The 17,035-nt window shown below is 39.1% G+C and overlaps 2 protein-coding genes across 2 annotated transcripts; one reads left to right on the top strand and one right to left on the bottom strand.

The window, feature by feature from the left end:
* The first annotated feature begins 517 nt into the window (after positions 1-517).
* LOC121983140 (HMG-Y-related protein A-like) lies at positions 518-1,318 on the top strand. The gene is made up of 2 exons (XM_042536106.1): positions 518-618; positions 699-1,318. The coding sequence occupies exons 1-2, from the start codon at positions 577-579 to the stop codon at positions 1,137-1,139; spliced, it is 483 nt and encodes a 160-aa protein (XP_042392040.1). The 5' UTR covers positions 518-576; the 3' UTR covers positions 1,140-1,318.
* A 629-nt stretch (positions 1,319-1,947) lies between these two features.
* LOC121983139 (probable inactive receptor kinase At1g48480) lies at positions 1,948-4,246 on the bottom strand. The gene is made up of 2 exons (XM_042536105.1): positions 3,290-4,246; positions 1,948-3,245 (listed from the first exon to the last, which is right to left on the bottom strand). The coding sequence occupies exons 1-2, from the start codon at positions 4,127-4,129 to the stop codon at positions 2,139-2,141; spliced, it is 1,947 nt and encodes a 648-aa protein (XP_042392039.1). The 5' UTR covers positions 4,130-4,246; the 3' UTR covers positions 1,948-2,138.
* Positions 4,247-17,035: the final 12,789 nt, after the last annotated feature.

Genomic DNA, 17,035 nt, shown 5'->3' with positions numbered 1-17,035 from the left:
ACAAGAATTGTACGAGCAACTACAATACCATTAACGTATCACGCGTTAATGACAATATTTTATTATATATAGTTCAAAGAATTAAACATGTTAATACTATAATACATCCACAGTGCTACACTAGCTTCACGTAGGCATTAACGGTAAGACATTAACAGCGCTACGGATGCTCTAACACCCCCTTCACAATAAATGTTAATATCAAAAAATATTATAACACCCCCTACTAATAAGTATTACACTGTCCTTATAATATTGTGTTGGCCAATATGCATAGAGGGCATTATACATAATTTTTACAGTAATAATATCTGGCCAACTCAGTCATGGCTATTTATTTTATAGTTATGGAAAAGGATTTACATCCCACTAGCCTGGCGATCCGTGGACACGCTTTCCGCTATTCTACATCGTCCGATCGTTCTCAGAAAATCTCATCTCAGCCGTTTGTGCTCCCCATTCTGGACCGCCCTCCTATGTATATATATATATATATATATTTTTTTTTTAATTTTTTTTTTGAATCTTTCTATTTATTTAATTTTTCAGATCGCTTCAGCCTTCTCTTCACTCGCCATGGCGGCCGCCGAAGCTACCGATCCTTCTTCCTACCCCGAGGTACTACTTCGTCTGCCCGATCGATTCCTTCAAAATTTGCATTTGATTCTTAACCTTGTTCTCGTTCTGTGGACTTGCAGCTGATAATGGCGGCGATCAAGTCGCTGGTCGAGGAGGGCAACATGGACACGAGCGAATCTGCGATCTCCGATCGCATCGAGTCGCAGCACCTGGGCATGCTCCCGGAGTCGCACGCCTCGCTGCTCGCCGAGCACCTCGCCTGCTTGACGGATAGCGGCGAGTTGTTTCTCGTCGACATGATCAACTACGTGCGGTCAGAGGCGGCGCCCAAGAGGGGCCGTGGCCGTCCGCCGAAGCCCCGCGGTCGGCCGCCCAAGCCGAAGGATCCCGTAGCCGTGGCTGCTTCGGAAGATTCCAGTGCTATTCCACGTCCGAGGGGCCGCCCGGCGAAGAAGAAGGCGGCGGCTGCCGGGGCCCCTGCTGTGGTGGGTGGAGGTGTGGCGAAGCGAGGTAGAGGTAGGCCTCCGAAGGCGAAGCCAGGGACGGCCGATGACGCCTAATCCGGTGAGTTTAACTTCTGATGTTGTTTCCGATGTGGCCTAGCGTTTTCTAAATTAGCTGTTAGGTTTTGTTGGGTACGCTTAACGGTTGGTGATCGGAGTCAGTGGTGTGCATGTAACTAATTAACTATGCAACTACTGAATATTAATGTTAATGCTTTTTTGCTTGTTTGTTTGTCTTTCCATATCCACTTAAAAATCTTGGGTTATAGGTGATTTCTTCATTTCTTGATCAATGGCTTTTATAGGTTGGATTTATTGGAGATAAGAGGTCTTTTTTATGTTTAAAAATATTTTAATGTTTGGTTAAATTTATATATTCGAGTTAAATTGTCTTAGTTAGGTCAATACCATGCATGAATATAGTAGGCTACTTTTGATGGAAGGGATATTTGACAAATGGTGTCCTGCAAACTTTGGTATGAAAGAGTGCATGTTGGCTAAGAATCTTCTGAGTACTCTAGTGAAGATTTTTGCTTATGTGGATGAAGAGAAACTGATCGTAAACACTTGAGATATAGAAGAACTTTCCGATACTGTATTTGATGAGCCTCAAGGATGGACAATTGCAGGGGATTGGATAGATCACTATTAGAGCCTTCCTATTTATTTGATGATCAGTGGGATTTTAATGGGACCGAGTGAGTTCCTTTCAGGATTAGTCAAATAATTAGATATCTGAAGTCGATTAAAAAATAAAAAAAATAATCTCACAATCAATAGATTTAGGAAAAGAAAATAATGAAAATTAAGGAAAAAAAATTGAATACAAACAAATAGCAAAATCATCAGTCAAACATTATCAATGAAAAACAAATAGCCAAACAAAAATACAATCAAATGAAACTGGAGCAAAAGAAAGAAAAAAAAAAGGAAAAAAAAAGAAGACATTTTGATAAGAGTGAAAAGCTTAAATAAAATCTAATTGTTGATTTAATCAACAATCAAATAAATCTTCGACACACAACACAAACGAACTGGAGGAGCAGCTACCGGAAATCACGTCGATACGTGGTCTCTCATTATTCCAGAGTTCATGCCGATCTCTTCGATCCGGGCTACGACCTCCGACATCGACGGGCGGGAGTTGGGGACCTGTGCGGCGCAGTCAAATGCCAGCAGCATCAGCTGCACCATCGGCTCGGCGTCCTGACGGTTCGACAGTTCGACGTCGAACACCTCTGAGCTCCAGTCCACCGCGGGGACAGATCGTACCCGACTCAGGAGGTCGACGCCGTCGTCGCCGTGAGGCGCCTGCGTCGGAGATTTGGCCGTGAGCAGCTCCATTAGGAGCACGCCGAAACTGTAGACGTCAGCCTTCTGCGAGACCCTGCGCACGTCGGTGACCTCCGGCGCGCGGTACCCGGCGGCGCGAGGGGAGGGCATTGAAATGGAGCCTAGGCTGCTCAGGCCGCAGTCGGAGACGCAAGCGCATGTTTTGGAGAGGACGATGTTGGAAGACTTGATGTTGCCGTGGGCGGAGCCAGAGCCTTTCATATGGATGAACTCGACGCCGCGGGCTGCGCCCAGCGCAATCTCCAACCGTGTCTCCCAATCCAACGGAGCGCGACCAGATGCTTTGGTTCCTGCCACCACAGAAGTTAGTACCCAGGCTTGGCATCTCTTCAAACACCTAATGGACGGAAAAGAGAGCTCACCGTGGAGGAGGGCGGAGAGGCTTCCGTTGGGTACGACTTCGTAGACCAAGAGCTTCTCGTCTTTGCTGTAGTAGTAGGCCTGGAGGGCGACCAAGTTGGGGTGGTCCATGGCGCCGATGGCATCCATTCTCTCGCGGAACTCCTTTTCTGGGAGATTGACGTCCCTGAGACGCTTCACCGCCACCGCCGTCCCCATCTCCAGCATCGCCTTGTACGTCGTGCCGGTAGTCCCTTTCCCAAGTACCTCCGCCGACGCCCGAAGCAAGTCCTCCAAGTCGTAGATTCTTTGGACCTTCCCTGTGAAGACCAGCTTCCGGCCTGCCCCATCCACCCCAATCGACACTGGAAAGGGAACGACAGCCACGGACGGCAGCTCCGCCTTCTTGTTTTGCGCGTCTCGATTACCCCTCTGCCCCATCTCCGCCTCTGGTTTCAATTTCCGTAGCTCCTTTGACTTTCCCTCGCCCTCTTCACGGCCCGGAACCAGAGGACCATGAGGAGCAGGATGATCAAGAAGCCGACGGACGCTCCAATCGCGATCCCAGCGATTTCACCTGGGGAGAAATTCTTTCTCTCTATGGGTCTTATGGAATTTCGGGTAGAACCCAACGGTGACAACGCCGCCGGCATGGAGTTCTCGCTAGGGCAGGCGGCAAGCGGTCCTCCGCAAAGGGAGTTACCAACGAAGGAGCTAGCCGGCATTCTGCGGAGGCTCGACGGGATTTGCCCCTTGAGATAGTTAAATGACACATTGAACTTGAAGAGATTAGGGAGCCGGAGATCAGGGATTTCGCCAGACAGCCGGTTGCGGTCAAGCAGCAGCGCATCTATGGTGATGAGATTGTTGAAATCCTGCGGTATTAAACCATGGAATAAATTACCCTCTAGGTTAAGGCGGACGAGCTGACGAAGAGCGAAGATGGAAGGAGGGATCTCGCCAGAGAAGCGGTTGTTCTGGACATGAAGCAACTGGAGTCCGGCGAGGGCGGTGAAGTCCTGCGGGAGAGTTCCGAAGAGAAGGTTGTAACGGAGGCTGAGGGCTGTGAGAGCGGTGAGATTACCAACTGTGCCGGGCGGGATTCGACCGACGAGGTCAGCGCCGGGGAGGCGTAGCTCGGTGACGCGGCTATCGGAACAGGTGACCCCGTCCCAGGAACACGGCGAGGGGTCGGAAGTGTTCCAACGGAGAGTGGCACCTCTGACGGCGGCTCGGAAGGCGAGGAGAGCAGCACGGTCGGAAGCGAGATCGGTCGGCGCTGAGCCGCCGAACAACGAGAACGAAAAGAAGAGGAAGAAAAGAGGCGAGCTCATCGACAGACGAAGAGGCGCCATTGGTGCGTGAAGAATGATATGGATCCATGGAGAAGAGATGTAGTAGTCGCCGGCGCCGTCGTCGTCTTCGTCGCCAACTCCTCAAACGAGGAGGCGCCTTTTCCTTTTGGTTTTGTTTAGGGTGGTTCTGGAAGAAGCGGAGGCGTTGAGGCCGCCATGTTCTGTTAATTTGTTTTCGTAATGAAATAATTTTTAAAATAGAAATCGCATATTTTAAGTCTAAAGAGATTTAATCTTTGAAATAAGATTAAAATACAGAAAAATCTCAGCATTTTGTTGGCGGGAAACATGAACCTTGATCCTTGGTGACGATGACATGTCAGTGAGCAGACCGGTTGGTGAGGTGAGCCTCTGTAAAATCACTCCGAAGACGGGCGTGAGCAGGTAGGACCTGCTCCACATTAATATAAATAACACTTGCTAATATAAATTTCCGATTTCTCTCCTAAATAGGACTAAAAAAAGCTCATTTATATTTATTTAATAATAAAAAAATATTATTAAATAATTAAATTTAAATAATAATAAACTTGATTCTTTAGTGTCTATCAGTAAAATTAATGCACGATTAATAAATACAATTATTTATTATTTTAAATAAAATTTGATTATAAATTTATTTCTTAATATTTTTGTTTAAATACATACAATTTATTGATTTTTATGATTTAAAATTATACATAATGGGTTAAAAATAGAAAAAGAATATAAATTTCTTAAATTAGATAATCACTTAACTAATTTATAAGGATAATAATATTGTTAATTGAGCTGATAAAAAATTGAAGCTGGGCTCTAGTTCAATAAGATTTTTAATAAATAAATTTGAACATCGTCAATGGCTGGGCTTGCTTTGTTTATACTCTTATGATAGATTAAGTCTTCAGTGAACTTACATGCTATCCTTAATTAAGGATTAAACTTGATGAAGTGATCTAATATTTCATTAATTACATGTTTAAGTTATGGGATGTGTACTATATGTATAGAACCTATTAACTCGATTTGTTAATATTTATGAACTATTAACAGGTTATGAGCTCAATAATAGAATGATCCCTACGTGGCTTGACTAGTATAAGAAGTCTAAAAAACATTTGGGAAAGGCTGGGTTCTTAAGGCTTCTTCTCTTCTCTCCCCATCGGACGAGAGATTACAGTTGTCGTTTAAGCTCCTGCAGAAGACTTTCCGTTGCATTTGTAGGAACCTCATCTGGCGATAAGAACGGGACAATGACAATTGCTTTGGATTCTAGTCAGCTTTTGGTTTTGTCATTGTTTCGATTTTGATACATTTAGTCAAGAATTTAATGACAACTAGCACCTATCGATGCGTTGTTCGATTTTGATTAGAAGCATTATATTCCTTTCAATTGGTATTAGAGTAAAGATTTAGCTTATTATCATCTTCACGGCATAAAGATTGGATTTCGATGATTTGGTACATGTGCAGTGATTTTACATTCAATTTATGAACAACGAATCGATTCATATCTAGTCTAGGACCGGAAAACTTAGGATTTTACATAGGTTTTGAGTTTTTCATATTTTTCTCACAAAGAATGATGATGAATTTAGGTTTAGGATATCTTCAATAGTTAAACCTTTTTATAATTTTCTTTTATAGTTTTCAATATGTCACATCAATATCACATCAAAAATAAAAAATCTATTATTTTCAATAAAAAAAAGACCTCCATAGAATTTTTTTAGGTCCTACATTACAAATAATATATCCTTATTTATTATTTTTTCATTTAATATATTTATATAATTCTTACTTACTATTTTAATTAATTCTGACTTTTAATTTAATTTATTGATAATTTTTAATTAATAAATTTATGATTTTTAATTTAATTTATAATTTTCATTTAATATTTACTTAACATGAATTTTAATTTAATTATAGTCATTTGCATTTTTTTAACCTATCAAATATATCTATTTTTTACTTTGACCATTCATGAAATATTTTTTAATTGTTTAAAAAAGTTAAATATGTAATATTATTTTTTCAACGATTATTGGCTTCATCTCCAAAAGAAAAAAACAGATTTGAAAAATTAAATCAGCTCTTAATTAAAAATCCCAAATCTCACCTCCACACTCATTAAAGATTTTTTTGTTAAATTTTTTTAATTTTACAAACTTTTCAAAAAGTTTGCATTGGAGATACTCTTACTATAGCCATTCTTGCACAAAAATTGTTGCGTGTAGGAAGTAGAACCTAAGTCGCATGAGCAACAGTCAACTAATAAAGAATACCATTAGACTGTTGGGCACAAAATATTTTCTGTTTGATTGTAGCACTTGATTGATTTACCATTAGTCAATTGCTATCAAGTCATAGTTGATTGATGCGCCCAAAGTTACGCACAAAAAGTTTTTGATTTGATGGAGCATTCGATTGATATTAACAGGTGACTACTATAAGGTCTAGTTGACTAATATTCATAGGATAGTCATAGAAAGTTTTTAGCTTGACTGTAACATTCGACTAATGTAAGAAGTCAATCAACTACATTGGATGCAATGGTGCACATAAATTTTTTGACTCATTCGATGGACTCGACTGTTATGGGTCAATCGATTGTTGATAATGGACAGTCAACTAATAGGATTAGAGTCAAGAGCAATTGATTGATGCTAGTATCAGTCGATTGATATTTGAATCATTTGACTACTTCTATCTAGTTTTCTTAAGCTTTCATATATCTATATATCTTCACACTTGCTACTTGGTCGAGTTAATACCATTATCAAAGTGAGAACTATTAGGTAGGTTTAGGGCATTTGCGTGGATGGATGTATGCCTATGGTTCACTACAAGAAAATTAGTCTATCATGATTCACATAAATGTCCTTATAGCATATTTATAGTGACATTAACGTTTTGGTGACATCTATCAAAAACGTCCTATAAAGTGATGTCGTCTTAGACCCTCCTCAATTTCTTGATATTCTATAATGTCGTTAAACAATATCAATGCTAACATCAAAAGTGTCCTAATTTAAAGACATAACGACACTATAAAATGTCAAGAAAAGTCTTTTTTTAAGGATATTTATATATGTCGTGTTATCATCATAACAATGATAAAACTAAATGTCAACAAAACTCATTTATTATGATATTTATATTTGTTATAAGGATAATAAAAAATGTCAGTAAAGATAATTTATAAAATCATTTTAAATGTCACCTTAACTAATATATTATGACATTAACAAATGTCATTATAATAATTTATAAATATATTTAAATTGATCATTAATATTTATATAGAATATATAACATGAATTCAATATTTGCACATCATCACAATCCATCCACCATTTAGAATAGAAAACAATTATAAAATATTATTTAAAGTGCAAATAGATAATCTAATTCATCCAACAAATATTTGAGTCAAAGTTACAAATGCAAACTAACGACAAGTTCTTTACATCCAAAACTAACAACACACTACACTCAAAATATTAAGTTTTAGAACATAGTTTTATAAAATAAAAACTAACTAGGCAGACCATCTTCAACCGTCATATTACTTTACAAAAATCCAAGTACCTATTGTTGGTGTTGCAAGGTTGCAAACATAGTCCTACATTGAAAACACATGGGAAAGATCATGGGTTTATAAAGAGAAAGATATCTCTATTGACATGAGGCCTTTTGGGTAAAGCCCAAGAGCAAAACCATGAGGGCTCAGGCCCAAAGTGGACAATATCATGTTATTGTGGAGATATCTAAATTCTTTTCGATCCTACAAGTGGAATCAGAGCCGAGACGCTTCAGGAGTACTAATCACCGAACGAAGCAACGAGATGGCCGGACCAAGCATCCACCCGCCGAAATACGAAGGGGATTTCACCTCCTGGAAGAATCTGATGCAGGTATTTTTTACTACAGACTTTGAATTAACCTTAACAACAAAGCAAAATACCATCTGCTAAGCGTTCTTCCACCTCAAGAAGTCAACAGGATCGGGCGCTACGACTCGGCAAAGGAACTTTGGGAGAAGTTCCTCGAGCTGCACGAAGGTACGCCCGAAGCCAAGCTCGCTAGATGAGATCTGCTTCACAATCAGCTCACCAGCCTACGACTTGGGGAAGATGAGACAGTCGCACATCTGCACTCCAGAATAAAAGAAATAATCACCGGACTCACGAATCTCGGAGAAAAGGTAAGTAATCGAGATTCGCTTAGGTACGCGTTAAATTCGTTTCCAAGAAATTCGAAATGGGCATCACTAGTAGATGTCTTTTACATTTCAAAAGATTTAGAAAAAATTTCATTAGAAGAATTTTTCTCGACTTTTGAAGTGCACGAATCAAGATGTGTAGGTACGAAGGAGCCCAAGAATAACGTCGCCCTCAAAGCCTCGAGAGACGAACCCGAGTCGGAATATTCTCTCGACAATGAGGAAATGGTAATGATGGTAAGAAGATTTAAGAAACTTTGTAAATCCAAATCTACTAACCATCCGCAGGGGAAGAAGAAAAGGACAATCCGCTGCTACCACTGCGACGAAGAAGGGCACGTCAAGGACAATTGCCCCAACCTAAAGAATAAGGACAAGCAGAAGGGTAAGAAACCTATCCAAAAGCGAAAGGCCCTAAAGGCGACGTGGGACGATACGTCATCCGAATCGGAAGTCGAGGCATTCTCCAGACTCGCACTGATGGCGAGTCATCAAGACGACGACTGCGATTCAAGCTCTTCCGAGATGAGCATCGAGAGCATCGATGAAGGGGGAGCTTCATCAGAAGAAAGCAGCAATTCAGGGGGAGACACAGACAATGAACTCGACAAGGTAAGTCAGGTACATTCTCTTCCTTCCGACAAACTTTTTAAGTTTGTTAAGTTATTAACCAAAGACTGTTGTAAATTAGAAAAAGAAATAAAAAATTTAAAAATAATTTTAGCTAGATCCTGCCCGTTAGAAGAATTAGATAAATCAAAATTAGAAAATGAGAAATTGAAATTAGAAAATAAAGATTTGAAAATTCAAGTAGATAATTTGAAAAACTATGCATGCTCATCTAATTCTAGAAAATTTAAAAATTTAAATTGGTATCAGAGTCCAGACTGCCAGAAGGTTTAACCGCTGACTGTGCACAAGAGCTATGATCTGATTGAGCCATGTGGGTACAATATTGACCTCGAACAAAGAAAGCGGGGGCTCCTATGTTCGGATCAAGAGGACCAGACACCAGGCAGGAAGTCCTAGTTGCGGCTAGGCAAGGAAGTCCTAGTAGGTCAGGTGGACCGAGGGGCAGGAAGACCTGGTGTGTCGAGGATCGGACATGGGAAGCCTGTGGTCCTTTGTTTAGGGGGGGATTGTTGGTGTTGCAAGATTGCAAACATAGTCCCACATTGAAAACACATGGGAAAGATCATGGGTTTATAAAGAGAAAGATATCTCTATTGGCATGAGGCATTTTGGGTAAAGGCCAAGAGCAAAATCATGAGGGTTCAGGCCCAAAGTGGACAATATCATGCTATTGTGGAGATATCTAAATTCTTTTCGATCCTAGTCGTTTACTGTTAACTGCAAATGCATTTCATATTTATTTAAAATTATAATTACATGATAAATATAAAAAATTAATAATATTTCAATGAAAAGTAGAAAATATACCAGATGATAAGGCCAAGATATCATTCCTCCAAGTGCATCCTCAAACTTTTGTAAAAGATCATAAGGTCTAATTAAACTCTCTTCTGGTTCTAGGACAACTTGTATTCTTACTTCACACCAATTTGGTCCTAGTGCTTGTATCCCTACTATAGTATTTGGATCTATGCTATGGAGCACTCCTTTTGCCACAATTTTTGTAGAATCAAATAAACTTTTGATCAAAACAGAACATCCAATCTACATAAAAGTGTAAAAGAGTTAAAAATTTAAAGAGTTTGAAGATGTGTGAAACGCATAATAAAAATGAAATTAAATAAACCTTACTCGTAAAGATGGATGATGAGGAACAGACATTTGTGGATTGCTATTTGATGATGTGTGCTGATTACTATTGCGATTTGAAAAATGACTGGTTTGATTGATCAGAAATTTTAGCTTCTAACATTGCAATATGTTGGCCTTGCTTTTTAATTTTCTCATCCATTTTTTCTAATTTTGTCTGTTGTTCCATCACTAGTCGATTGCATGTGCCACGACTAGGAACTTCTCCCCATAAATCAGATAGACTAACACCATCACCAAGCATACGTACTCGACTAGGTCTATCTGGTCCCATGATTTGAGCAAATATATCATTCTGATTCACTGGATCATTAGAATCTTCAGGAAGTTGATTTGTTAATTTATTCATTGCAGCCTTTATCAAAACATAACATGTTGATACTTATTAAATACATAATGATAATTAAAATAAATCATTTTTGCTACAAATAGTTGCAGAGTATAAAATAGCTTACCAATCTTTCTGCTAGAATATTACTTGAAGGACTTCCATTGGCATGAGTAAAGCAAGCTTGGAATAATTCAACTCATGATGGAGGGTGTCCCTTTTCTTTTTCCTGCAAATATTCAAGTTCATCCCAATATAATAAGCATGTTTTCCACCTTCAGTTACTTCAATAAAACTAATCAACAGAATCTAGTAAAGCTAATCAACAGAAGCATATTTTCCAAAGAGCATCAAACTTGCACAAAAAAAATACCATTTACTTGAAGCAGTTAGATGGGAGCAGCAGCAGCAAAAAAAAAAAAAAAATCCATGCATAGACTGACAATACCTCTAGTTCTGTACTATTTAGTCCCATGCTTTGTTTACCAGAGGTTCTCATACCATTTACGTGAAGCATGAAATATTTTCAATCTTAGCAGTTTTCCAGTTAGTCTTTCTAGCTAGTTTCTACATGTAGATTGGTTCTGGTTCAAAACATTAAGTGCATGTAGATTGCCATTTCGACCTCCAGTCTAGTTCAAAACATTAAGTTGCAACAATTTTGCAAATAAATGCACGAGCAAACATTCCGTAGCTGAGATGCTTTGCTACCATTCAGAGACATTCTATATGAGTTTCAAAGTCTGAAGTGCATGTAGACTCCATCAAGGAAGCAACAAACTTGAATCAATGAAACGACTGAAGATTTTGCTTGAAGTTTCATTTGACATTTACTTCATTACTAGAAGTCAAATGTGTACTTTATGACTTCAACCTACCTTGCTACTAAGGTCGAGCACTCATAATATACAGACAAAAGCATAGATATAGTAAATTATTCTCTAAAACATTTTAAGTTGGGGGATAGTAAAACTCGTATAGAATTATAATATGAATAAGAAGAATTACCAATTTGTGTTGCACTTGAGCAAAATATGTCCTTCCAGTGGTTTGATGCATTATCTTGTGCTTTCTGGCAACTTTATTTTTTTCGCACATTTCCTAATATATTGAAATACACACATGTTACTCAAAATAAAAATCTACATACGATTAGAATCAAATTATATTCTAAATAAAAAAATATTGTCTACCTTTGATTTTTCTTTGTTCCAAAAAGTAATTAGTCCCATATATTGTTCGACATGAGCTCTTTCATCTCTCTGTTCTAAGAGGACTTGAATTGATAATTCAGGATTATAGTACTTCTTTTTAAGTTCTGACTTCCAGTTTCTCCATTTTTTTGCTATTGAGCGTAGTGTCTAATTTTCTGTCCCCGGAGGAAGATCATACTTTTCCTACCAAAAATATTTAGATAAATTATCATTGCATAAATTAAAAGTCTTAAACACTAAAATAATGCAAAAGTGTTTTAGTTACCTTTATAACATTTAACATGTCTTTTTTTTTTTTCCGTTGGCATTTTATGCCAATTTTCCACATCAATTGGACAATACTTATCATTTCTTGCCAAAGACCCCAAAAAATCAGTAAATTTATTTCTTTTTGTTCCTATAGGACGCCCCATATCATCACATGTAATCTCAATGCGTGGTAATGTGCTAGGTCGACCCCAAATTTCTTTCATAAACGTAGAACCTCTTTTTTTCCTATTAGTATTACGAAGTACATCATCACTATCCGTGCACAAAAATTAAAAAAAGATATTTAAGACAGCATATAAATAATAAAATAAACTATTATAATTTTCATATATATTACCTTCATTAGATTTTTCGTTCATATCATCATTTTGGTCTGGAACTACAGAATTATTTTCAACATGTGGGGTATGATCTTGTACATCAACATGGAATTGATTTGAAGCTGCATCTCTATGGTTATTCAAGGTACCTTGCATATTTTCACCATATATAAAAGTATTGATTCAAGTAAAAAAATGCAAATAAAAATTTTATATGCGTAATTTTAGATAATACCTTGTTCAATTGAATGTCGATCTGTGTGATTTGTACACATAACTGATGGTTGCATATCAATCTCAGTTTGAAGTTTAAAGCGAGATTTCCTTTTAGTTCGATGCTTAGGAGCCATTCCTACTACAAATAATAGTTAGTTATAAATTATAGATGATACAGAATCATAAACCTTCTAATATCAATTATAAATGAAGGACATCTTTTTTTCCTATTAGTATTACGAAGTACATCATCACTATCTATGCACAAAAGTTAAACAAGATATTTAAGACAGAATATAAATAATAAAATAAATTATTATAATTTTCATATATGTTACCTCCATTAGATTTTTAGGTCATATCATCATTTTGGTCTGGAACTAAAGAGTTATTTTCAACATGTAGGATATGATCTTGTACATCAACATGGAATTGATTTGAAGCTGCATCTCTTTGGTTATTCAAGGTACCTTGCATATTTTCACCATATATAAAAGTATTGATTCAAGTTAAACAATGCAAATATGAATTGTATATGCATACTTTTAGATAATACCTTGTTCAATTGAATGTCGATTTGTGTGATTTGTACACATAGCTGATGGTTGCATATCAATCTCAGTTTGAAGTTTAAAGCGAGATTTCCTTTTAGTTCGACGCTTAGGAGCCATTCCAACTACAAATAATAGTTAGTTACAAATTATAGATGATACAGAATCATAAACTTTTTAATATCAATTATAAATGAAGGACCTCTTTTTTTCCTATTAGTATTACGAAGTACATCATCACTATTTGTGCACAAAAGTTAAACATGAAAAAGAAGTGCATAACACCACATATCATTAATAAACATAATTAAATCACAATGATAATTAAATAATGACATGCCAATCACACATTAATGATAATCATTCAATCATCATATAAAAATCCATATTTTACTGTTATTACAATGATAATTAAATAAACATAAATGCATGAACCAGATAAATTTTCATCACAAATCGGTATCAATTTCCACTCCTGCAACATCATCTCGAATCCAAACAACTTCTTCATGTTCATTATAGTCTTCAGAATTACGAATATTACTTTGAAGATATGTATCAACATCTGCCATAGGCTGCATTTTATGCTTTGCTCGTGCATCAGTGGTGATAATGACATGCCAATCACAATCAATTGGATCTTCCACATAAAATACTTGCATAGCCTGAGATGCTAAAATATAAGGCTCGTTATAACGCCTAACATTTTTAAAATTTGCTAACACAAAACCATCCTCATCCAATTTTAACCGTTTGCCTTTGGAGACCCACTCACACTCAAATAACACAACTTTTCGACCTCCTCCATAGTTTAACTCAATCACATTTTGTAAAATCCCATAGTAATCAAGTTCACTTAATACTGGATTATGATCTCTTATACTTAAATAACTTGAAGTAGTTGCCCTAACAGTTACACCACATTTTTGAGTCTTTCTCTTACGTTCCACTTCCTTTGTATGAAACCTAAATCCATTTGAAATAAAATTTTCATATCGTATGCTAATGGCATCCGGGCCTCTGGCAATTAATCTCAAATCACTTGATATTGGATCATCTGCTGGAAGATTTAACCAGCCGGATAGTCTTGTTCCGCAACTGACGCTCCTTCTGGTCCAAAATCTGTACCGGAATCTCCTCATAAGTGACGTCAGGCTGAACAGGAACTGAGATATCTGTCAGCATATGTGTCAGGTCAGGTACGTATCTCCTCAGCATAGATACGTGGAATACGTCATGCACGCCTGACAGGGACGGTGGTAGTGCCAGATAGTAAGCTACCGCTCCAATCCTCTCCAAGATCTGGAAAGGTCCAACATATCGCAGAGCTAGCTTGCATCTGAGATCAAATCTCTTCACCCCTTTCGTGGGTGAAACTCACAGAAATACATGGTCGCCAATAGAGAACGCTAGGGGTCTGCGTCTCCGATCAACATAACTCTTTTGGCGGTCCAGCGCCTCTAACATTCTCCGTCTGATAGTACGGACCAACTCTGCGTCATGCTGAGCTCGATGAGGTCCCAACAACTGGGCCTCCCCAACCTCATCCAGAGGGTGGGTGTCCGACAAGGTCTACCATACAACGCTTCAAACGGTCGCATCCGGATAGTCGAACGTAAATCGTTGTTGTAGGCGAATTCTACCAATGACAAATGGTCCACCCAACTACCTCAAAAATCCAATACACGTGACCTCAGCAAATCCTCTAGAGTCTGTATGGTCCGCTCTGACTGTCCATCTATCTGCGGATGGAAAGATGTACTCAAACAGAACTGAGTGCCCAAGGTCTGCTGCAGACTCTGCTAGAATCGAGACGTAAACCGAGGGTCTCTATCCGAAATGATAGTCAAAGGGACACAATATAATATGATGATCTCCCGGCAATATCGATCCAGGGAATCAGACTTCCGGATCGCCAAGAAGTGCGCCGATTCGGTTAATCAATCAACGATTACCCCAAATCGTGTCATAGCCTCATCGTCTCCTCGGCAAACTCACCACAAAATCCATGGTAATATGTTCCATTCCCACTCAAGAATAGGAATCTGCTGAAATAATCCGGCAGGTATCTAGTGCTCTGCCTTCACCTGCTGACAGACAAGACCTCTCGCTATAAATTACGCGATGTCTTTCTTCATACCGTTCCACCTATAGGAACACCTCAATTCTCGATACATGCGGTCCCGCCTGGGTGGACCACAAATCGAGAGCGATGAGCCTCTTGAAGCAGCTCCTGTAAGACCGGATGAGACTGAGGTACGCAAAATCTGCCTCGGAAGTGTATAACACCCTCCTCGTCTCGTGTGAACTCGGTCTGCTGCCCGGAAGCTATCTGGTTGCCAATAAACTGCAAATGCTGATCTCCAGCCTGGGCCTCTCGGATCCTCGTCCTGGGCGACGACTGAGTAACCACGGTAACAAGAATACCCTGCTCTGTCTGTCCCTTTTACTCGAGGCCCAATTCGGAGAATCCCTGTACCAAGTCTATGACCACAACTCGGTGGCAAGCTAGAGTCCCTCTGGACTTCCGACTAAGTGCATCGGAAACCACATTAGCTATCACCTAGCTAATTGAGCAATTGTAATCCTTCAAAAATTCCATCCATCTCCTCAGTCGGAGATTAAGTTTCTTCCCAAGTGAACAGATATTTGAGACTCTTATGGTCAGTGAGAATCTCAAATGTAACACCGTACAGATATTGCTGCCAAATCTCAAGGTAAAAATAATGGCGGTCAGCCATAAGTCATGAACGGGGTAGTTCTTCTCATGCTCCTTCAACTGCCGAGAAGTGGGAGACTACCCTGCCGTGCTGCATCAAAAACAACACCCAAACCCTATACAGATGAGTCGGTATTGAGCACAATCCGTCCTCTCCAGAAGGAAAAACCCAAAATCAAAGCTGACACTAGTCTCCGCTTCAGCTCCTAGAAGCTGGTCTCGTGTCCTCGGACCACGTGAACTTCATGCCTTTCCTGGTCAGGCGTGTCAGTGACATAGCTATCCGAGAGAAACCCTCAACGTATCTCCGAAAATATCGAGCCAAACAAAGGAAGTTGCGAGACTCCTCTATAGCCCTCGTCTACTCCCAATGGTAACAACCTCTATCTCCTGTGGAACCACGGTATACTCCTACTGGTGGCCGTGTGTCTCATACATCTCACAGAAGACAACCAAAATACGCACTACTGATCTTCATATATAGATGTTCTCGTCGAAACATCTCCAGAACTATGCAAAATGGTGTGCGTGACTCACCTCGGATCAGAAATAAATCACCACATCGTCAACAAAGACAATGGAAACCAATCCAAACATCCTAGTGATACCCAAATTATCGAGTTCATGCTAACATCTAGGGCACTACAAGCCCTAATGGTGAAACCAAGACACATAATGTCCGTATCACAGACATTCCTAACCATAAGATCCTCAACAATAAACAGATCTGATCACCAACGATATAAATCACCAAAAAATAGATCCTCCAGTGTGAGAGCAACGCTCCATCACAAAAAAATACCACATATGTGGGAGCAACGCTCTACCACAAGCATTCCTCAATATGTAGGAGTAACACTCCACTACAAATAATCCGTAACATATATCTGCAATAAATATGGGAGCAATGCTCCGCTACAAGCAATCCACAATATGTGGAAGCTACGCTCCACCACAAACAACCCAAAATATATGGGAGCAATGCTCCACCATAAACCAACAATAATATGTGGAAGCTACGCTCCACCACAAACGATCCATCAGTGCTCAGGACACCTAACTATCTATCTAGAGACTGCATGAGGTCACTCTATCACAGATCACTGTGGGCAGCCAAGGGTATAACACCCTAATAAGCAAAAATCAAATCCATCATCAACTGTATCATCATCCTAGTGGGTCGGCCACCCACTAATAGGAGAATTAATTGGCAGGGTAATACAACCAATAACATAATATAGACACTCCCATTCTACATTCAACATAGGTAAAATCATCATGATGCTACCAATCATACAC

The sequence above is a fragment of the Zingiber officinale genome, chromosome 5A (assembly GCF_018446385.1).
Source record: "Zingiber officinale cultivar Zhangliang chromosome 5A, Zo_v1.1, whole genome shotgun sequence".
Classification (NCBI taxonomy): domain Eukaryota; kingdom Viridiplantae; phylum Streptophyta; class Magnoliopsida; order Zingiberales; family Zingiberaceae; genus Zingiber; species Zingiber officinale.
This window is presented reverse-complemented; position numbering and strand designations above follow the sequence as displayed.